Below are 23845 nucleotides of genomic sequence, written 5' to 3'. Positions count from 1 at the left end.
GTAAATACTCCCCTTGTCAAGTGGTTTCCAATACCAAGGACAGGTGTATGACAGTAATGTGAGGAAAATACAAGGTAGGAAGAGCAGAGAAGTTATTTTATTCCAAGATACAAAACATACAAATTATTTAAGTACATAGTTGTTTTGCAAGTTATACTGAATTCATGATTCTGGTTTTCCACCAATAATAAAAAACACAAGCAATTCAGTTTTCTTTTAAAAGTGTAATTTCCAATGATGTAAAGGTCCTGGACTCACTTTTCCAGCAGCCAGTTCTCAATCCCTGGAGAATTCCTGGCTTCAGTTGGATAAATTCACTGATACATTCACTATGTGACCTTCAAGTGATGAAGCAGCTGATTTTTATTTTAAAAATTATTTCTCTTTATTTTATAACTAACAAGCTAATGCTGAAGCAAAATAATAAAAGCGTACTTTTTTTAATGCTGTATGATTTATTTCCCGGTGTTTAACATACTCCATAGTCCACAAGATGAATCTGTAATTCCTGGTGATCCAGCAATAGATAACCAGTTTCTGAGACCCTGCCAGCATTTTGTAGGGTTTTCGTTATCAATCCAAACACCGTTATTTTAATCCGTTGAATAGTTTAAGTGGCTGGGTGATCACTTCTGATGAGGAATAGTGATCCTAGCCCAGTCTTAAACATATTGCAACCTGTTCCACCTCACAACAGGCCTATGGTCCAAATTCCATGTGTTGGAAAGGGGGAGCCTATGCAAGTTCACCGTCCTGAATTGTTCATGTGAAAGCTGGTTCACACAAATGGAACATATGAAAAGCAAAGTGATCTGAAGAGCTAGGAACAGTGATTAAAATGCAAGCATTCAAAGCCAGTGTTTTAATGCTGGTGTATATCACCAGAATGGAACACACTAAATTCACCCTTTCAGTGACCGTTGGTAACTGGGCTCTTCATAATCGCTTTTAATTTAAAGTTGGTCCTTGTACACTGTCAATGGGAACCCTAACAAAACAGAAATTAGATGATGAGTTGTTAAGTGAGTAAGAGGTAAAGGTAAGTGGTGACCTCTGGGGGAGGATGTAAAAATGTCCATTCCTGACTGTGCTGGAGGGGTCAGTCCATCAGTAAATTGAGTTAAAGTGGAGGAATTGGCCAAGAAACATCAATCTCCAAGAGAATGGGCAATTGGTTGGGGACAGTGTGTCTGTGACTTGCAGGCACTGAGATGCGAGAGACTGCCCGAGAGGCACCAGATTTGTGTTTAGCCCTGGGAGATTTGCCTTGACATAATTCACGCTCAATGGTGGAGACTGGTGTGATCACAAACACGTTTCACAAATTTTTTCATCATTGCCCCTCTACATCATCTCTGGCCTTTCTGGGTCTATCAATTGGAATTTAATTGCTTGCAGAATCGCCTGTGTAAGATTGTTAAACTAATTAATGTCTGCCAATGAATTCCCCTACCAGTTAACTCCTCCTTATGCCTAGGTTCCTACGTATGGAGTGAGATATTGGGTTTCCAGTGAGACACTGGGTCGTATGGTTTTTGAGATGGAAATGCCAATGATACACGTTCTGAAATTTGTTCCACCTTGTGTTGGATTGACAATGTACAGAAAACGCATCTTTTTTTTTCTCTTTTCTTGTAGAAAGGGCAAATCCCATCCACGTACAGATCCTAAAAAAGAAACAACGAGCTTTTAAATCATGGAATCTTATTGAAGGAGGCCAATCAGCCCATCGTGTCTGTGTCTATATCAATTCATGTCTTTGAAATAGTTGATTAGTTCCATTTGTTCCTGCTTGTATTATATAGCAAATTCCCATTAAGGATTAAGAGATCTGTCGGAATCATTATAGCAAATCACAATGCTATTCAGAGTCTATTTGAGGTAATTCATCGAGTCATTCAGAGTCAAATTGCTTTAAGTCTTAAGGTCAGTCAGAGTTTAATTCCTGAGAAATTTGCAGATTAACAGGAACTTCAAACTTTCAGGCTCCAATGTTAGAGAAAAGACAGAGAAAAAGAACTGTATTTCCTCCAGCTTGGACACTAGTAGAGCAAGTAAAGAACGATGGGCATTTAACATTCTCCCACAGTTAATTCTTTGAACCAGCAATTGGTGGGAGCACTTACCTCAGCACAGTAATTTGAGAAACGCGATGGACAGAGCAATCAAGCCAGTGTGGATTCCATGTACTCTACTCGCTTGGCCAGACAGTTTCTGGCAGCCATCTCTATAAGAGGATAATATTTTAGAAAGATTTGGTCTGAACAGAAGCCATTATCAGACAGCACAAAGTAAAAAGAACCTTGAATATATTCAGGGAAAAACCTTTTCCCTTTAGGGCAATAGTCACCAGAAGAGGCTTTGGTTGTGGAACTAATGAACTCAATGAAAGAAACATGATAGACAGGAATTGATGAGTGATATCCAATAAAGAACAGGGTCATATATATCAGGACATGCAGGACCAGTGGGACATAACTGACCAGTGGCAGAACACGCAAGTATCTCATGACTAGAGTGGTGCTGGAAAAGCACAGCAGATCAGGCAGCATCTGAGGAGCAGGAGAATCAACATTTCAGGCACAAGTCGTACATCAGGATTTTTGCCCGAAACACCAATTTCCCTTCTGATGAAGGGCTTTTGCCTGAAACATCGATTTTCCTGCTCCTCGGATGCTGCCTGACCTGCTGTGCTTTTCCAGCACCACTCTAATCTTGACTCTAATCTCCAGCATCTGCAGTATCTCATGACATCTGCCTACCTGTTCTCTAAGATAAAATGTTCCACTACAGAAGGAGGCCATTCAGCTCATCATGTCTGCACTGGCTCTTTAGCAGGGCTCTCCAATTCATCCCATTCTCATGGGGTTCTTTCTCGTGTTTATTTCTGCAGATAATTCCACTTCAAATATTTCTCCAATTCCCATTTGAAATTTCGCATTGAAACTGTTTCCAATTTCCATTCAGTAAACGTGTTTCTACTTGAACTTTCTCTCAAACTTCCCATTACGTTCAGATCAACTATCTTTAGTAGTAACTTTTTTAAAAACTGGAAATCTGAAACTAAAAACAAAGTGCTGGAGAAACTCAGCACATCTGGCAGCATCTGTGGGGAGAAAAACAGAGTTAATGTTTTGAGTCCCTGAAGAAGGACTCAAAATGTTAATAATATTTCTCTCTCCACAGTTGCTGCCACACCTGGTGAGCTTTTCCAGCAATTTCTATCTTCTGGGTAGTTCATTCCACACTTTCATAACCTCTCCTTCTGTAAAGAAGTAAGACCAAAATGATGAGGAAGTGGAAGCTGGGTTAATATGTTTGCTGATGACGTGGTGGAGTGGTGGATAGTGTGGAGGACTGTTTAGGTTGCAACGAGACATTGACAGGATACAGAACTGGGCTGAGAAGTGGCAGATGAAGTTCAACCTGGAAACGTGTGTGAAGTGATTCACTTTGGAAGGTCAAATTTGAATGCAGAATACAGGGTTAAAGGCAGGATTCTTGGCAGTGTGGAGGAACAGAGAGATCTTGGGGTCCGTGTCCACAGATCCCTCAAAGTTGCCACCCAAGTTGATAGGGTTGTTAAACAGACATATGATGTGTTGAATTCCATGAGTAGGGGGGATTGAGTTTAAAGGCCGTGAGGTTTTGTTGCAGCTCTATAAAGCCCTGGTTAGACCACACATGGAATGTTGTGTTCAGTTCTGGTCCCTCATCATAGGAAGGTTGAGGAAGCTTTAGAGAGGGTGCAGAGGAGATTTACCAGGATGCTGTCTGGACTGGAGGGCATGTCTTATGAAGAAAGGCTGAGGGAGCTAAGGTTTTTTCATTGGAATGAAGAAGGATGAGAGGCAGCTTGATAGAGGTGTACAAGATGAGGAGAGGCAGAGATAAAGTGAGTAGTGAGAGGCTTTTTCCCAGGACAGAAATGGATACCACAAGGGGGCATAATTTGAAGGTAATTGGAGGAAGGTTTCGGGGAGATGTCAGAGGTAGGTTCTTTACACAGAGAGTGGTGGGTGCGTGGAATACACTGCCAACAGTGGTAGTTGAGTCAGAGACATTGGGTCATTTAAGCGACTCTTGGATAGGCACATGGATGATAGTAAAATGAAGGGTTTGAAGGTTAGTTTGACCTTAGAGTAGGATAAGAAATTGGCACAATATCAAGGCCGAAGGGCCTGTACTTTGCTATACTGTTCTATGTTCTAAAATTAATTTTTTCATAGAATCCTGACAGTACATACAGAGGTCATTTGCCCCATCAAGTCTGTATCGACCCTATGAAGAGCATCCACCTTATCCCTGTAACCCCACATTTACCGTACTTAATCCAGTTAACCTGCACATCCTTGAGCACTAAAGGACAATTTCCCACGGCCAATCCACTTAACGTGCATATCTTTGGACTGTGGGAGGGAAACTGGAGCACCCGGAAAAACCCACGCAGACACAGGGAGAATGTGCAAACTCCACACATAGACAGTCACCCGAGGCTGGAATTGAACCCAGGTCCCTGGCGCTGTGAGGCAGCAATGCTTCCCTCTTTTAAAGTGATAAAGATATGGATAATTCCAGTATTCTCGCTAACTACTCACCTCCCACCCTCATCCAAATTTCTGACGCCCGAATTCTTGAGTCTGGTTCACCCAGCACCCCCTCTGCTCACTGATCTATGTTGGATGCTGGACAGTTTCATGTTTCTAATTCTTATCCAAGTTTTCAAATACTTTTGTCATGACTCTGTAATCTGCAGTGACCCTCCACTCCCAGTGATCTCCGCACCCATCCCATTCAGTCCTGGAGCACTGAGGGCTGAGTGTCCAAGCTGTATCATTGCTATTTAAGATTACAGCTGTCAGGGCTCTGTTAGGTTTTTTTGGGGTGATTAGGATAATTACTTCATTCGAAATTGTTTCTGTTAGACCGAAACAATGCCGTCTCAGGAATATCTAAATACTTGCGTGTGTATTGTTTTATTCCTTACAATGACTGAGATTTCAATGCTGTTTAAGTACAATCGATGTTCAGAAAGAAGGAAGTAGATGAGAAAAGGAATCTTAAAAGGGAAGACACTGGCTAATACAAGATGCCTAACTAAACTAAACCAACTGAAAAGAACAGTACAGTAAGTTGAGGCGGCTTTGTTTCCATAGGAATGAGGAATTTTATCAGAATGTAATAAAGAATCAGGGAGGGTTGATGTCCTTATTTCTGATAGGACGAGTGGGAGGCACTAACTATCCTGGATGTTGCATATCTGCCGTGTGGAACATACTCCTTTCTATTCCCACAGCTGCACTGATAATGACTTCAGGAAAACAACTGATCCTGAGGCTTTATTAAACTGAAGGCTGAGTAGAGCCGGGCTGTTTTGGAGGTGGACTGTGTCTGGTTTTGTAAAGTAAGGTGATAATAGCAAATACTTGACCATTAAAGTGAACTGTATTATTATCATGTTTGGAATAAAGAGGGTTCAAACTGACGTTGGAAGGAGAAAACTTCAAGACAGTTAGAGAAGGAGCAGGGAGATTGGGGTCAGGTCTGCTTTTACATCTGGTATAAGTGGGATAAGTAACTTGCACTGAAACCTTACAAGCTCCTCAGATACTGAATTTATTAAAATATAAGAAATAGGCCAGTCAGCCCCTCAGATTCTCCCTCCCTCCCCCTGCCCCGCCTCTCCCATTCAACAAGAGCAGTGTGATCTCACCCTGTATCACCCACAAAACCCTGATTGTTCTGGAATCTAATTCCTCTAAAGTACTCTCGGTGATCTAACCCCCACAACTCTCCCGGGTATAGAATTCCACATATTCAATTCCCTCTGGGAGAAATTTCTTTGTAACATATCACCTCACTTTACGCTGTACAAATGTTCAACTCTTAACTTATAGGCAGCAGCATAAATTCTTAGATTTACTTTTTGCTAAACTTTAATAACCAAACAGTCCAAAGCTCCAGCATTGCTTGTCCAACCTCCTTCACCGCTCTAACCCCCCCTTCACCGCTCTAACCCCCTTCACCGCTCTAACCCCCCCTTCACCGCTCTAACCCCCTTCACCGCTCTAACCCCCCCTTCACCTCTCTACCCCTCTTCACCGCTCTAACCCCCCTTCACCGCTCTAACCCCCCTTCACCGCTCTAACCCCCTTCACCTCTCTACCCCCCTTCACCGCTCTAACCCCCCTTCACCTCTCTACCCCCCTTCACCACTCTAACCCCCCTTCACCACTCTAACCCCCCTTCACCTCTCTACCCCCCTTCACCGCTCTAACCCCCCTTCACCGCTCTAACCCCCTTCACCTCTCAACCCCCCTTCACCGCTCTAACCCCCTTCACCACTCTAACCTCCTTCACCGCTCTACCCCCCTTCACCACTCTACCCCCCTTCACCGCTCTAACCCCCCTTCACCGCTCTAACCCCCTTCACCTCTCTACCCCACTTCACCGCTCTAACCCCCCTTCACCGCTCTAACCCCCTTCACCACTCTAACCTCCTTCACCGCTCTAACCCCCCTTCACCGCTCTAACCCCCTTCACCGCTCTAACCCCCCCTTCACCTCTCTACCCCCCTTCACCGCTCTAACCCCCCTTCACCGCTCTAACCCCCCTTCACCACTCTACCCCCCTTCACCGTTCTACCCCCCTTCACCACTCTACCCCCCTTCACCGCTCTACCCCCCTTCACCTCTCTACCCCACTTCACCTCTCTACCCCCCCTTCACCACTCTAACCTCCTTCACCGCTCTAACCCCCCTTCACCTCTCTACCCCCCTTCACCACTCTAACCCCCCACTCTAACCTCCTTCACCACTCTAACCCCCTTCACCACTCTAACCCCCTTCACCACTCTCCCCCCTTCACCACTCTAACCCCCCCACTCTAACCCCCTTCACCCTCTAACCCCCTTCCCCCTCTAATCCCCTTCCCACTCTAACCTCCCTTCACCACTCTAACCCCCCTTCACCACTCTCCCCCCTTCACCACTCTAACCCCCCCACTCTAACCCCATTTCCCCTCTAACCCCCTTCCCCCTCTAATCCCCTTCCCACTCTAACCCTCTTCACCACTCTAATCCCCTTCCCACTCTAACCTCCCTTCACCACTCTAACCCCCCTTCACTACTCTAACCCCCCTTCACCACTCTAACCCCCTTTCCCCTCTAACCCCCTTTCCCCTCTAACCTCCTTCACCCCTCTAACCTCCTTTCACCACTCTAACCTCCTTCACCACTCTAACCCCCTTCCCCCTCTAACCCCCTTCCCTCTCCAACCCCCTTCACCACTCTAACCCCCTTCACCACTCTAATCCCCCTTCACTACTCTAACCCCCTTCCCCCTTTAACCCCCTTTCCCCTCTAACCTCCCTTCACCACTCCAACCCCCTTCCCCCTCTAACCCCCTTCCCCCTCTAACCCCCTTCACCACTCTAACTCCCTTTCCCCTCTAACCCCTTTTCCCCTCTAACCCCCTTCACCACTCTAACCCCCCTTCACCTTCACCACTCTAACCCCCTTCACCACTCTAACTCCCTTCACCACTCTAACTCCCTTTCCCCTCTAACCCCCTTCACCACTCTAACCCCCTTCACCACACTAACCCCCCTTCACCACACTAACCCCCTTTCCCCTCTAACCCCCCTTCACCACTCTAACCCCCTTCACCACTCTAACCCCCTTCCCCCTCTAACCCCCCTTCACCACTCTAACCCCCTTCACCACTCTAACTCCCTTCACCACTCTAACCCCCTTTCCCCTCTAACCCCCTTCACCACTCTAACCCCCCTTCACCACACTAACCCCCTTTCCCCTCTAACCCCCCTTCACCACTCTAACCCCCTTCACCACTCTAACCCCCTTCCCCCTCTAACCCCCCTTCACCACTCTAACCTCCCTTCACCACTCTAACCCCCCTTCACCACTCTAACCCCCTTCACCACTCTAACCCCCTTTCCCCTCTAACCCCCTTCACCACTCTAACCCCCCTTCACCACTCTAACTCCCTTCACCACTCTAACTCCCTTCACCACTCTAACCCCCTTTCCCCTCTAACCCCCTTCACCACTCTAACCCCCCTTCACCACTCTAACCCCCTTCACCACTCTAACCCCCCTTCACCACTCTAACCCCCTTCACCACTCTAACCCCCTTTCCCCTCTAACCCCCTTCACCACTCTAACCCCCCTTCACCACTCTAACCCCCCTCTCTAACCCTCTTCCCATCTCTAACTCCCTTCCTCTCTCTAACCCCCTTCCTCTCTCTAACCTCCTTTCCCCTCTAACCCCCCTCTCTAACCCCCTTCACCACTCTAACCCCCCTTCACCACACTAACCCCCTTTCCCCTCTAACCCCCCTTCACCACTCTAACCCCCTTCACCACTCTAACCCCCTTCCCCCTCTAACCCCCCTTCACCACTCTAACCCCCTTCACCACTCTAACTCCCTTCACCACTCTAACCCCCTTTCCCCTCTAACCCCCTTCACCACTCTAACCCCCCTTCACCACTCTAACCCCCCTTCACCACACTAACCCCCTTTCCCCTCTAACCCCCCTTCACCACTCTAACCCCCTTCACCACTCTAACCCCCTTCCCCCTCTAACCCCCCTTCACCACTCTAACCTCCCTTCACCACTCTAACCCCCCTTCACCACTCTAACCCCCTTCACCACTCTAACTCCCTTCACCACTCTAACCCCCTTTCCCCTCTAACCCCCTTCACCACTCTAACCCCCCTTCACCACTCTAACTCCCTTCACCACTCTAACCCCCTTCACCACTCTAACTCCCTTCACCACTCTAACCCCCTTTCCCCTCTAACCCCCTTCACCACTCTAACCCCCCTTCACCACTCTAACTCCCTTCACCACTCTAACTCCCTTCACCACTCTAACCCCCTTTCCCCTCTAACCCCCTTCACCACTCTAACCCCCTTCACCACTCTAACCCCCCTTCACCACTCTAACCCCCTTCACCACTCTAACCCCCTTTCCCCTCTAACCCCCTTCACCACTCTAACCCCCCTTCACCACTCTAACCCCCCTCTCTAACCCTCTTCCCATCTCTAACTCCCTTCCTCTCTCTAACCCCCTTCCTCTCTCTAACCTCCTTTCCCCTCTAACCCCCCTCTCTAACCCCCTTCACCACTCTAACCCCCCTTCCCCTCTCTAACCCCCTTCCTCTCTCTAACCCCCTTCCTCTCTCTAACCCCCTTCCCCTCTCTACCTTTCTTTCTTCTATTCCTTCAAACCAAGCTTTTGTCTTAATATTTCCTTTAAGTCTTAGAGTCAAAATGTTATTAAATAATGTTCCTGTAACACCCCTGTTGAGATGATTTACTACAATGAAAGGTGCTATATAAATGCAAGTTGCTGTTGTTGTCACTCACCTGTCCAGCCGACATTGCCTTAACTCTTCTCCTGCTGTGTTCAGTTTGTTATTCATTAACTGCTCCTCCCTGTAACATCGGGCAGATTGTTCTTGGCATTTCTTGATTTCATCTAATCAACAAAACCAGCAACATGGAGAGAACTGAGAAGGGGTACCATTTTTAAAAAAAAACTAATGTCTTTCACCCCGAGAGCAAGGGTTCAGATCTAAATCAAAAAACAAGTTGTTTGTACAGCTGTTACCAAAAATGGGGTTTCCCATTGCTACCTCTGGTTGTTTTAGTTGTATTAGACACAATATGTTATAAACAGATCCATTCCCATGGTGAGATCATCAGGATGGTTAGCTTCCTCCTGTGTCTAACTCCGTGCTGTCCCTGTCCTGGGAGTGTTTAATGGGGGACAGTGTAGAGAGAGCTTTACTATGTACCTAACCTTGTGCTGTCCCAGTCCTGGGAGTGTTTGATGGGGGGCAGTGTAGAGAGAGCCTTACTCTGTGTCTAACTCCGTGCTGTCCCTGCCTGGGAGTGTTTGATGGGGGACAGTGTAGAGAGAGCTTTACTATGTACCTAACCTTGTGCTGTCCCAGTCCTGGGAGTGTTTGATGGGAACAGTGTAGTGGAAGCTTTCCTCTCTGATAAACCCTGTGCTGTCCCTGCCTGGGAATGTTTGATGGGGGACAGTATAGAGGGAGCGTTACTCTGAGTCTAACACTGTACCCCATCAAACACCCCGTGCTGTCTCTGTCCTGGGAGTGTTTGATGGGGACAGTCTAGAGGGGGCTTTACTCTGTGAGTGTTTGATGGGGATATGGCATCCCACATTCGTAAAATATTCTGTTTGCAACACTAACAACATAAAGGAAATGACCAAAAGTATTTGTTATTAACTGTAAAAATGGAGCAAATCTCAATCTGTTTTAATTCCAATCCTTCTGTAAGACAAAAGGTTGAAATAAGTTCTTGATATTTAGGAGCTTGTTGCTAGGGAATAAATAGGAACCAAGAGCACAATGTGTTGTTAGAGTTGATGCTGTTCTTTATGGGATCAGGTGTGTAGACCCATGCTGCTCTGTGAAGGTTTTCTGTACAGAACACAAACATATCAATGGGCTCGGTTTGACAGTGTTTCATGTGGGCTTACGCACACTCCAGAAATTTCCCAAGTTGGGAATTTGCCAAATTAAAGAAGGAAGATTCAAAATTTCCCCAAACTTCAAAAAAGAGGAACTTATATTTCAGTAGCAGCTTTTATGGTCTCAGCATTTCTGAAATCATCTTAGGGTCATAGTCATAGAGTCATAGCGATGTACAGCATGGAAACAGACCCTTTGGTCCAACCCATCAATGCCGAACCAGATATCCCAACCCAATCTAGTCCCACCTGCCAGCACCTACAGCCTATTGGGAGTGTAACTGCTGTCGCAAACATGCACAGTAAACAGCAGTGAATGAAAAGTGTGCTAATTTAACCATAACAGGAAACCCCCAGCCCTGTCCTCACCACACTCCCCACTGAGCCTCAGACCCATTGACAGAAACTTAAACCCAAGAATTTCTTCTTCAAATTCTATCGATAGAATTGATATTGAGATGATTAACTCCAGCCCGGGGAACTGACCAAGTAACAGTGGGGAGTGTGGTGAGGACAGGGCTGGGGGTTTCCTGTTATGGTTAAGTCACTGTTTCAGGAGGAGACTCCATTGTTTCAGAGAAGGTGAGCCACAAAGCCCACATTTCGAGAATGTTTCCACAAAGGTCTCAGGCAGATACACCCGTCACCAACATAATCATGGAATGTCAGAGGATAGCTAACCATCCAGTTGTTGTTGTTTGATGGTGAGGTTGTGGTTCATCTGTTCAAGCTCTTTCACCCTCTTCTCCAATTCTAGAATGTTCTCATGCTGCCGAGCCTGCAATATAAACATTCATAGGTCACTGGGTGGTTCGCGAAACATTGGACTTATCACAAATAATGATCTTAGAGGGGAGAGGTATAACACAGTCTAATTTGGCACAGTCAGGGACAATTTATTGTCAGGGGGACATTTCTTCAGATAGTAGCACAGAGATCACATACCAGTCTGGGGGAGGGGAGCAGGGGAATGAGAAAACAGGGCTGGGCTTCACATTCTGAATTTGAAAGGTGGCACCTGAATCAGTGAGGCACCCTCCTCGGACTGCAGTACCAAGGGAATGTTGCACTGTCGGAGGGACAGTGCAAAAGAAGTTTTGCACTGTCAGAGGGTCAGTGCTGAGGGAGCACCGCACTGTTGGAGGGTCAGTGCTGAGGGAGCACCGCACTGTTGGAGGGTCAGTGCTGGGGGAGTGTCGCACTGTCAGAGGGTCGGTGCTGAGGGAGCACCGCACTGTTGGAGGGTCAGTGCTGAGGGAGTGTCGCACTGTCAGAGGGTCAGTGCTGAGGGAGCACTGCACTGTTGGAGGGTGAGTGCTGAGGGAGTGTCGCACTGTCAGAGGGTCAGTGCTGAGGGAGCACTGCACTGTTGGAGGCTCAGTGCTGAGGGAGTGCCGCACTGTCAGAGGGTCGGTGCTGAGGGAGTGCTGCATTGTCAGAGGGTTAGTGCTCAGGAAACACCGCACTGTCAGAGGGCCAGTGTTCTGGGAATATTGCACTGTCAGAGGGTCAGTGCTGAGGGAGCGCCGCACTGTTGGAGGGTCAGTGCTGAGGGAGCACCGCACTGTCGGAGGGTCAGTACTGAGAGAGAGCCGCACTGTTGGAGGGAGTGCTGCACTGCCAGAGTGTATGTGCTGAGGGAGAGCCGCACTGTTGGAGGGTCAGCACGGAAGGAGTGCTGCATTGTTGGAGGGTCAGTACTGAGGGAGCACTGCACTGTCGGAGGGTCAGTACTGAGGGAGTGCCGCACTGTCGGAGGGTCAGTGCTGTGGAGTGCTGCACTGTCAGAGGGTCAGTGTTGAGGGAGTGCCACACTGTTGGAGGGTCAGTACTAAGGGAGTGCCGTACTGTCGGAGGGTCAGTACTTTTAGATTACTTACAGTGTGGAAACAGGCCCTTCGGCCCAACAAGTCCACACCGACCCTCCGAAGAGCAACCCACCAGATCCATTTCCCTACATTTACCCCTTCACCTAACACTACGGGCAATTTAGAGTGGCCAATTCACCTGACCTGCACATTTTTGGACTGTGGGAGGAAACCGTAGCACCTGGAGAAAACCCACGCAGACACGGGGAGAATGTGCAAACTCCACACAGACAGTCACCCGATGCTGGAATCGAACCTGGGTCTCTGGCACTGTGAGGCAGCAATGCTAACTACTGTGCCACCATGCCGCCCCAGTACTGAGGGAGTGGCCACTGTCAGAGGGTCAGTGCTGAGGGAGTGCCGCACCTTCGGAGGGTCAGTGCTGAGGGAGTGCTGCACTGTCATGGGTCAGTGCTGAGAGAGTGCTGCACTGTCAGATGGTCAGTGCTGAGGGAGTGCTGCACTGTCGGATGGTCAGTGCTGAGGGAGTGCTGCACTGTCAGACGGTCAGTGCTGAGGGAGTGCCGCACTGTCAGACGGTCAGTGCTGAGGGAGTGCTGCACTGTCGGAGGGTCAGTGCTGGGGGAGTGCCGCACTGTCAGACGGTCAGTGCTGAGGGAGTGCTGCACTGTTGGAGGGTCAGTGTTGAGGGAGTGGGCACTGTTGGTGGGTCAGTGCTGAGGGAGTGCCTCACTGTTGGAGGGTCAGTGCTGAGGGAGTGGGCACTGTCGGACGGTCAGTGCTGTGGGAGTGCCGCACTGTCAGACGGTCAGTGCTGAGGGAGTGGGCACTGTTGGAGGGTCAGTGCTGAGGGAGTGGGCACTGTCGGATGGTCAGTGCTGAGGGAGTGCCGCACTGTCAGACGGTCAGTGCTGAGGGAGTGCTGCACTGTCGGAGGGTCAGTGCTGGGGGAGTGCCGCACTGTCAGACGGTCAGTGCTGAGGGAGTGCTGCACTGTTGGAGGGTCAGTGTTGAGGGAGTGGGCACTGTTGGTGGGTCAGTGCTGAGGGAGTGCCTCACTGTTGGAGGGTCAGTGCTGAGGGAGTGGGCACTGTCGGACGGTCAGTGCTGTGGGAGTGCCGCACTGTCAGACGGTCAGTGCTGAGGGAGTGGGCACTGTTGGAGGGTCAGTGCTGAGGGAGTGGGCACTGTTGGAGGGTCAGTGCTGAGGGAGTGGGCACTGTCAGAGGGTCAGTGCTGAGGGAGTGGGCACTGTTGGAGGGTCAGTGCTAAGGATGTGCTGCACTGTCAGAGGGTCAGTGCTGAGGGAGTGGGCACTGTTGGAGGGTCAGTGCTAAGGATGTGCTGCACTGTCAGAGGGTCAGTGCTGAGGGAGTGGGCACTGTTGGTGGGTCAGTGCTGAGGGAGTGGGCACTGTCAGACGGTCAGTGCTGTGGGAGTGCCGCACTGTCAGAGGGTCAGTGCTGAGGGAGTGGGCACTGTTGGAGGGTCAGTGCTGAGGGAGTGGGCACTTTCGGAGGGTCAGTGCTGAGGGTGTGGGCACTGTTGGAGGGTCAGTGCTGAGGGAGTGGGCACTGTTGGAGGGTCAGTGCTGAGGGTGTGGGCACTGTTGGAGGGTCAGTGCTGAGGGAGTGGGCACTGTCAGACGGTCAGTGCTGTGGGAGTGCCGCACTGTCAGAGGGTCAGTGCTGAGGGAGTGGGCACTGTTGGAGGGTCAGTGCTGAGGGAGTGGGCACTGTCGGAGGGTCAGTGCTGAGGGAGTGGGCACTGTTGGAGGGTCAGTGCTGAGGGAGTGGGCACTGTTGGAGGGTCAGTGCTGAGGGAGTGGGCACTGTCGGAGGGTCAGTGCTGAGGGAGTGGGCACTGTTGGAGGGTCAGTGCTAAGGATGTGCTGCACTGTCGGACGGTCAGTGCTGTGGGAGTGGGCACTGTTGGAGGGTCAGTGCTAAGGATGTGCTGCACTGTTGGAGGGTCAGTGCTGAGGATGTGCTGCACTGTCGGATGTGATATATTTCAGATGAGATCAGCCCACTCTATGCCCTCATGTGAATGTAAAAGATTTTAATTTTGGGGAAAAGCAGGGAATGATGGGTGATGTTTTAGCCCAGAATTATCTCTTAACGTAGCCGAACTGCGCTGTCGGTGGGGTCTGTCAGTCCCGGACTGCCCTGTCGGTGGGGTCTGTCAGTCCCGAACTGCGCTGTCGGTGGGGTCTGTCAGTCCCGAACTGCGCTGTCGGTGGGGTCTGTCAGTCCCGAACTGCCCTGTCGGTGGGGTCTGTCAGTCCCGAACTGCCCTGTCGGTGGGGTCTGTCAGTCCCGAACTGCCCTGTCGGTGGGGTCTGTCAGTCCCGAACTGCCCTGTCGGTGGGGTCTGTCAGTCCCGAACTGCCCTGTCGGTGGGGTCTGTCAGTCCCGGACTGCCCTGTCGGTGGGGTCTGTCAGTCCCGAACTGCACTGTCGGTGGGGTCTGTCAGTCCCGGACTGCCCTGTCGGTGGGGTCTGTCAGTCCCGGACTGCCCTGTCGGTGGGGTCTGTCAGTCCCGGACTGCACTGTCGGTGGGGTCTGTCAGTCCCGAACTGCCCTGTCGGTGGGGTCTGTCAGTCCCGGACTGCGCTGTCGGTGGGGTCTGTCAGTCCCGGACTGCACTGTCGGTGGGGTCTGTCAGTCCCGGACTGCCCTGTCGGTGGGGTCTGTCAGTCCCGGACTGCACTGTCGGTGGGGTCTGTCAGTCCCGAACTGCCCTGTCGGTGGGGTCTGTCAGTCCCGGACTGCGCTGTCGGTGGGGTCTGTCAGTCCCGGACTGCACTGTCGGTGGGGTCTGTCAGTCCCGAACTGCCCTGTCGGTGGGGTCTGTCAGTCCCGGACTGCGCTGTCGGTGGGGTCTGTCAGTCCCGAACTGCCCTGTCGGTGGGGTCTGTCAGTCCCGGACTGCGCTGTCGGTGGGGTCTGTCAGTCCCGGACTGCACTGTCGGTGGGGTCTGTCAGTCCCGAACTGCCCTGTCGGTGGGGTCTGTCAGTCCCGGACTGCGCTGTCGGTGGGGTCTGTCAGTCCCGAACTGCCCTGTCGGTGGGGTCTGTCAGTCCCGGACTGCGCTGTCGGTGGGGTCTGTCAGTCCCGGACTGCACTGTCGGTGGGGTCTGTCAGTCCCGAACTGCCCTGTCGGTGGGGTCTGTCAGTCCCGAACTGCGCTGTCGGTGGGGTCTGTCAGTCCCGAACTGCGCTGTCGGTGGGGTCTGTCAGTCCCGAACTGCCCTGTCGGTGGGGTCTGTCAGTCCCGAACTGCCCTGTCGGTGGGGTCTGTCAGTCCCGAACTGCTCTGTCGGTGGGGTCTATCAGTCCCGAACTGCCCTGTCGGCCAGAAACCTTCACCGTGTGGGATACAGTCACTCAATGTGATTCCCCCCGAATTTGCCAATAACTGATGTGTGAGCTCTCAATGACAGTGGGCCAATCAGACACCTTTGTCCTTGAAGGAACAGCAGGATCCCCACTGAAAATGGAAACAGGCCTCTTTCTGTCCAACTTCTCCCGAATCACAGAGTCAATATGGTGCAGAAGGAGGCTCTTCGGCCCATCATGCCTGCCTTGGTTCTACTCCCTGGTGACAATCTCCTGCCTTTACCCCCAAGTTCCTGCACCCCATCTCCATCGAAAATCTCACACCACTTCCTTCAAAACTTCAACTTAGGAACAGTCCTTGCAGCTTCCACCAGCTGGGCAGTGGGGGACAGTAAGAGCCCACCACCCAACCCCACCCAGAGGGCCATTGTTGTCAGGCGGCAAGCAAATGGTGAGGCCACTCAGCCCGTCTAAATATTCCTCAGGGTTTCCCAGGGAGCTCCATCGGCCCCTTGCTGCTTCTAGGAATCTGAGGCGTGGAGGGAAAGGTGACAGCTGGCCTCCTTCATTTGGCTATAAGTGGTTTTTGCCAAACCTTACCCAGCATCCTGTGCCCAGTTAGAAATGCTCTGAAACCAGACTAAGGCCAGTTGGAACTGATGGGGACATTTTTAATAATAAAGGCAAGAACTCACACAGATCAATAACTTAAAAACAGAGAACACTGAAAATGCTCAGAGGGTGTGGCAGCTCTTTTGGAGACAGAAATAAGCTTATCGTTTTGGGCTGCAATCTTCTGCAGATTTTTAGTCATATGTTTAGATGTACCTTCCTTTGTTTCCCCTCAACGTTGTGGCACAGTGCTCCAGCTTCCACTCCGAGTGCAATGTCTCAGGAATGTGATCGCTTATTACCATGGATACTTACTATTTCAAAAAACAGCAAATGAGGGCAGGAAGAACAAAGCTTCAAAAATCGGGGCAAAAGGGGCTTGTGTTCTCGAGAGCTTTGAAGAATGAGGGGTCATTTCACTGAAGCTTACAAAACCCTTAAAGAGGTTGACACAATTGATGCAGGTAAGGTGTTTCCCTGGTTAGGATGTCAAAAACCAGGCATGGACAAAGTCATAAATCACACCACACCAGGCTAGTCCAACAGGTTTATCAAAGTCTCTCTGCGTAGTCTGTGTTGTAGGTCGATTTGAGTGGGTTCGTGATCCGTAATCCTTTTGCGATCTTTCCTGCTTTCCTGTAGAAACTTAATGTCTGTGTCGATATGTGTGATCTGCTTGGAGATTCTCCCTACTTTGAGCTGGCAGTTAGTGGTGTCGCTGATAGTCATGATGTGAATGTGTTGGTGTTGGACTGGGGTGTACAAAGTTAAAAATCACACACCAGGTTATAGTCCAACAGGTTTTGGTCCAACCTGGACTATAACCTGGTGTTGTGAGATTTTTAACTTTGTACTCCTCAGTCCAACACTGACACCTCTAAATTAAAACTAGGGGTGGGATATTGCAGTTTAAAAATAACAGAGAAACCACTTAGAATATTTGGAATTCTCTACCATGTGGAAGCTCAGTCTTTGAGTAAAAGACATCTTTGAAAGAGCTTGACAGATCTCTGATGACCAGTGGCATATAGGGTCATGGAGATGGGGGTGAGGAAAAGGATTGAAGTGTTTGATCAGCCATGATCATTTTGAATGGTGGGGCAGGTCTGATGGGCTGAATGGCCTACTCCTAAGTTCCAGTGTGTCTATCGTTGCTATCCCAATTAATCAGCACATTGTAGTGAAGCGGGGGTCAATCAGAGCAAAGTGCATCTTGCTTTTCCTTTTCTTAGTTAATCTGTAAGTTCAGACATGTCTCTGATAAGGATGCAACCAGAACTTTGACCACAGAAACTCAACACCCATCCTGTCATCCACTCCAATTATCTTGTTATCATTGCTAACTCAACCCCAACTCCCATGGGCCAAATCAGTGACAGAAATCATCCCCAACCACTCTGTCTCCTTACTCCACCATTCTGCTCTTCTGCAGATTTGCTCACAATGCAAATGAACCTCCTGTTTTAACCATCGACCAACCAAATACGTGCTGGCCCCAGCTCAGACTCTCAAGCCCAAAACTAAAGTTTTGCTCTCGCCCCCAGTTTCTGGGAGCTATGTTTGATATGGTGGCTCAGTGTCTAGCACTGCCGTCTCACAGAGCCACGGACCCGGGTTTGATTCCACCCTCCAACAACCGTATGGAGTTAGCACATTCTCCCTGTGCCTGGACGGGTATCCTCCAGGTGCTCCGGTTTCTTCCCACAATCCAAAGATGTGCAGGTTAGGGTGGATTGGCCATGGGAAATTACCCATAGTGCTCAGGGCTGTGCAGGTTGGGTGCATTAGCCATAGGAAATGTGAGTTTACAGGGATAGGGGAGGAGGATAGGTCTAAGTGGGATCCTCTTTGGAGGGTCAGTATGGACTTATTGGGCCAAATGGCCTGTTTCCACATGTAATAATTCTATAATTCTAACTGCATTGCCGTGACCTTGATCAAGACTGAGACAAGGATGAGTCAGCAGCGATTGAGAAATAGATCCGGGATGTTCCAGCTGCGCCTTGGTTAAAGTGATACCATGTCAATGGTGATTTTTATACCCGTCTCTCCTTTTATTATCCATTCACTGGCCTTGGGGCAGTGGTGGTGAGCCAAATTCTTGAACCACTGCAGTTACAGTCATACAGCACGGAAAGAGACACTTCAATCCAACCAGTCCATGCCGAACATAATCCCAAACTAAACTAGTCCCAGCTGTCTGCTCCTGGCCATCTCCCTCCAAACCTTTCCTACCCATGGATTTACCCAAATGGGTTTTAAATGTTACAACTATACACACATCCACCACATCCTCAGAAAATTCATTCCACACATGAACCACTCCCTGCATAAAACATTGCCCATGTCTTTTTTAAATCTCTCTACTATCACCTTAAAAATTGAAAAGGAAAAGACACTTACCATTCTCTTTTTCTATACCCTTCATGATTTTATAAACTTAAGTGTCATAGAGATGTACAAGACGGAAACAGACCCTTCAGTCCAACTCATCCATGCTGACCAGATATCCTAATCTAATCTAGTCCCATTTGACAGCACTTGGCCCATATCCCTGTAAACCCTTCCTATTCATATACCCATCCAGATGCCCTTTCGATGCTGTAATTGTACCAGCCTCCACTACAGGTTAGGTGAATTGGCCATGCTAACTTGCCTGTAGTGTTAGTGAAGGGGTAAATGTAAGGGAATGGGTCTGGGTGGGTTGCTCTTTGGGGAGTCGGTGTGGACTTGTTGGACCGAAGGGCCTGTTTCCACACTGTAAGTAATATAAGTAATCTAATCTAATCTAATCTACTTCCTCTGGCGGCTCGTTCCATACACGTACCATCCTCTGTGTCAAAAAGTTGCTACTTATATCTCTTTTATATCTTTCCCCTCTCACCCTAAACCTATGCCCTCTAGGTCTAGACCCCCCCACCCCAGGGAAAAGACCTTGTCTATTTACCCTACCCATGCTCCTCATGATTTTATAAACCTCTGTAAAGTCACCCATTTAGCTTCCGACTCTCCAGAGAAAACAGCTCCAGCCTGTAGCTCAAATCCTCCAACCCTGGCAACAGCCTTGTAAACTTTTTTTCTGAATCCTTTCAAGTTTCACAACATCCTTCATATAGCAGTGATACCAGAATTGCACACAATATTCCAAAAGTGGCCTAATCAATGTCCCGTACAGCTGCAATATGACCTTCGACTCCATGTCCCGCTGCTGTGAGCAATAAATTAAAGTGTACCAAACACTTTCTTCACTATCTCATAACCTGCCATTCCAGTTTCAAGGAGCTATGAACCTACACTCTAAGGTTCCTTTGTTCAGCAACTTCTGGAAGGTCACCTCTTAACCTTGCTAGTAGAAGCTCCGTAATTTTCACCCACATCGAGAATTTTGATTTGGTCTTGGACTGGGGTGCACAAAGTTAAAAATCACACAACACCAGGTTACAGTCCAACAGGTTTCATTGGAAGCACGGTGGATAGCACTGCTACCTCATACCGCCAGAGACCTGGGTTCAATTCCCGACCCAGGCAACTGCCTTTGTGAAGTTTGCACATTCTCCCTGTGTCTGTGTGGGTTTCCTCCCACAGTCCAAAGATGCGCAGGTCAGGTGAATTGATAAATTGCCCATAGTGTGAGGTGAAGGGGTAAATGTAGGGGAATGGGTCTGGGTGGGTTGCTCTTCGGAGGGTCAGTGTGGACTTGTTGGGCCGAAGGGCCTGTTTCCACACTGTAAGTAACCTAATCTAGCTTTTGGAGTGCTGCCCCTTCCTCAGGTGGTGAAGCAGCGTCCCTCCGAAAGCTAGTGCTTCCAATGAAACCTGTTGGACTATAACCCGGTGTGTGATTTTTAACTGAGAATTTTGGAAGTGAAACTCGCACTATAGACTTCCCAGCCCCTTGTATCCATGGTAACGATGTGGCTAGTTTCTGGCTAATGGACACACCAAAGGTGGTGATGGTCTTGTGTGCAGTTTGAACAAATGAGTATCTTATCAGGACCATGTCACAGAACCATCTGTGAGACTGGAGTCTTTCACAAACCCAAACTCCATAATAATTGGAGATTCTAAAACAAAACAAATGCTAGAGAAACTCAGCAGGTCAGGCTGCGTCTGTAGAGAGAGAAATCAGACTTAACGTTTGGATCCAGTGACCCTTCCTCAGAAAGGACACGAATGGAGAGTCTCACGAAGGGTCGAAGGGCCTGTACTTTTCTATAAACATTAACTGTCTCTCTCTCTCTCTCGATGCTGCCAAACCTGCTGAGTATCTTCAACAATTTCTGTTTCGGATTTCCAGTCTCCGCTGATCTTTATTTCCGTTGAAGGACTGCAGGCTTCTTTCTGAAGAATCGTCCTTTAATTTTGTTCCAGTCCGACAGTTTCAAGATCACTTTGCTAACACTTCGCAGTAGCTTTATTTGTGGGAAGATTCTTAAACGGAACTCTAATGACCAGATGAGGTTTTAACTCCCCCGAGGTGCTGATGTGCCCATCTATTACACAATTCCAACTGAAATGACAATTTTTTTTTTACAAATACCGAAAAGCCACAAACACATTATTCTAATAACAACTATCATCACTCGAGTGTTTCCTAATTTGCAAATATGTTGAAAATTCTTCCGCTTAGTCCTGAGTCCGAGTCCCGCTCTCAGTCTGGAAGTTCCTTACCGCTTGTCTCTCGCAGCTTCCTAAGGAGCTCTGGAGCCCGGTCAATATCCAGCTGTCATTTAGCCGCTGCCGCTCACACTGTCTCAGACTTTTCATCGGGTCCGAGTGCCCAAAAACTATCGCCAAGCATGCAACAATCACTGCTATCAATAACAGCGCCAAGACCAACCATCTATAACCAGGGAAACAGCGGCTCATATTCAGTTTGGCCGGTTTCATCTTGTCAGCGTCTGAAGCACTCTGTGGAAGGACAGCTCGGACAGGCAGCAGTGCCGCTCGCCCGCTGTGGAGCAATATTTCAACTCAGCGCAAAGTTCTATCCCACTCAGTCCCAGGACATCGTGGGACTCCTCCTCCTTCAGCCTCCAACTCGCATTTACTGGAATCCACGTGATTCTGGATCAGTCTGGACCCTGTTTCAGTTTCATTTCGGATTGTTTTGTTCATTGTAAATGCAGCGCTCAACCCCATGTCCTCGGGAGAAAGGAACTTTCAAAGCAAGAAAGTCCCGTTTTCAAAAACAAATCCGGTGAGCTACCTCATCTGCTCACAATATCCTTTCATCACCCTCTCCCATATCCACCACCTCACCTACACACTCCCTTTATCCCATTTCCTCACCCACCCACTCCCTTTATCCCATTTCCTCACCCACCCACTCCCTTTATCCCATTTCCTCACCCACCCACTCCCTTTATCCCATTTCCTCACCCACCCACTCCCCTTATCCCATTTCCTCACCTACACACTCCCTTTATCCCATTTCCTCACCCACCCACTCCCCTTATCCCATTTCCTCACCCACCCACTCCCCTTATCCCATTTCCTCACCCACCCACTCCCCTTATCCATCTCCCGTCGTAGAGAATTACCAGGAGACGCAGAGAGGTCTTCAATAATCTTTTATTTACAAAGAACAGCCGTGACAACCAGAAAGCGAATTCTTGATTACCCCGAACCCCGTGGTCCGTTGTGTTTTATAAACCTTTTTGTCATCATGTTTTCTTCAGGTTTATCAGTGTGTCTAATTGTGTTGGTCAGGCTATCTCACTGCAGATGTGCAACAACCCTCATGTCATCTCTCTCCTTCTGCCACTATCGTATCTCCGACTTCAAACTTAGTCCCACGCTACTATATCCCGATTATGATTTGGAGATGCCGGTGTTGGACTGGGATGGACAAAGTTAAAAGTCACACAACACCAGGTTATAGTCCAACAGGTTTCATTGGAAGCACTAGCTTTCGGAGCGACGCACCTTCAGATGGTTGTCAGGAACAGCGCTCCCAAAGCTAGTGCTTCCAATGAAACCTGTTGGACTATAACCTGGTGTTGTGTGACTTTTAACTTTATATCACAATTAGGTATTTACTGTCACCTCTGCCACAATGGCCTTTGACCCCAGGCTGATTCTGCTAATTGATGTAGCACTCCAATGTAGCATTTCGCTGACCCTTCCATGTAGTATTTTGATTAATGGAACAGTTCACAGACCCCTTGTAAAATTCCAGCAGTGAACTTTATGCTTTAACCCTTCACATGCCCTTATGCTCTTTATTTTTCACACTCCCCACCCACACTCTCCCCTTAGCCCTCTCCCCCCCACCCACCTTATCCATTTCCTCCCATCACCCACTCCCTATATTCCTCTCTCCCCATTCGCACTTCCCATATCCCTCTCCCCCCCAACCCATCCACTCCCCATACCCCTCTCTCCTCATCCATCCACTCCCCATATCCCTCTCCCCCCCACCCATCCACTCCCCATATCCCTCTCCCCCCCACCCATCCACTCCCCATATCCCTCTCTCCCCAACCCATCCACACCCCATACCCCTCTCTCCCCACCCATCCACTCCCCATATCCCTCTCCCCCCCACCCATCCACTCCCCATATCCCTCTCCCCCCACCCATCCACTCCCCATATCCCTCTCCCCCCACCCATCCACTCCCCATACCCCTCTCTCCCCAACCCATCCACTCCCCATACCCCTCTCTCCCCAACCCATCCACTCCCCATACCCCTCTCTCCCCACCCATCCACTCCCCATACCCCTCTCTCCCCACCCATCCACTCCCCATATCCCTCTCCCCCCCACCCATCCACTCCCCATATCCCTCTCCCCCCAACCCATCCACTCCCCATACCCCTCTCTCCCCACCCATCCACACCCCATATCCCTCTCTCCCCACCCATCCACTCCCCATACCCCTCTCTCCCCACCCATCCACTCCCCATATCCCTCTCTCCCCAACCCATCCACTCCCCATATCCCTCTCCCCCCCACCCATCCACTCCCCATATCCCTCTCCCCCCAACCCATCCACTCCCCATACCCCTCTCTCCCCACCCATCCACACCCCATATCCCTCTCTCCCCACCCATCCACTCCCCATATCCCTCTCTCCCCACCCATCCACTCCCCATACCCCTCCCTCCCCACCCATCCACTCCCCATACCCCTCTCTCCCCACCCATCCACTCCCCATACCCCTCTCTCCCCACCCATCCACACCCCATATCCCTCTCTCCCCACCCATCCACTCCCCATATCCCTCTCTCCCCACCCATCCACTCCCCATACCCCTCTCTCCCCACCCATCCACTCCCCATACCCCTCTCTCCCCACCCATCCACTCCCCATACCCCTCTCTCCCCACCCATCCACACCCCATACCCCTCTCCCCCACCCATCCACTCCCCATATCCCTCTCTCCCCACCCATCCACTCCCCATACCCCTCTCTCCCCACCCATCCACTCCCCATATCCCTCTCTCCCCACCCATCCACACCCCATATCCCTCTCTCCCCACCCATCCACTCCCCATATCCCTCTCTCCCCACCCATCCACTCCCCATACCCC

The 23845-nt window shown here is 49.8% G+C and overlaps 1 protein-coding gene across 1 annotated transcript in view; it reads right to left on the bottom strand.

Annotated features, from left to right (window-relative positions):
- Positions 1–435: 435 nt before the first annotated feature.
- LOC140494786 (uncharacterized) overlaps positions 436–23845 on the bottom strand; it is a 309123-nt gene continuing 285713 nt past the window's right edge. The window contains exons 5-8 of the mRNA XM_072594381.1: positions 11206–11302; positions 9390–9501; positions 2127–2227; positions 436–1667 (exon numbers count right to left, since the gene is read on the bottom strand). Of these exons, the coding sequence (XP_072450482.1) occupies positions 2128–2227; positions 9390–9501; positions 11206–11302 (309 nt within the window). The 3' untranslated portion in view covers positions 436–1667; position 2127. The remainder of the gene's footprint in view (positions 1668–2126; positions 2228–9389; positions 9502–11205; positions 11303–23845) is intronic.

The sequence above is a fragment of the Chiloscyllium punctatum genome, chromosome 24, assembly GCF_047496795.1.
Source record: "Chiloscyllium punctatum isolate Juve2018m chromosome 24, sChiPun1.3, whole genome shotgun sequence".
Lineage (NCBI taxonomy): Eukaryota > Metazoa > Chordata > Chondrichthyes > Orectolobiformes > Hemiscylliidae > Chiloscyllium > Chiloscyllium punctatum.
This window is presented reverse-complemented; position numbering and strand designations above follow the sequence as displayed.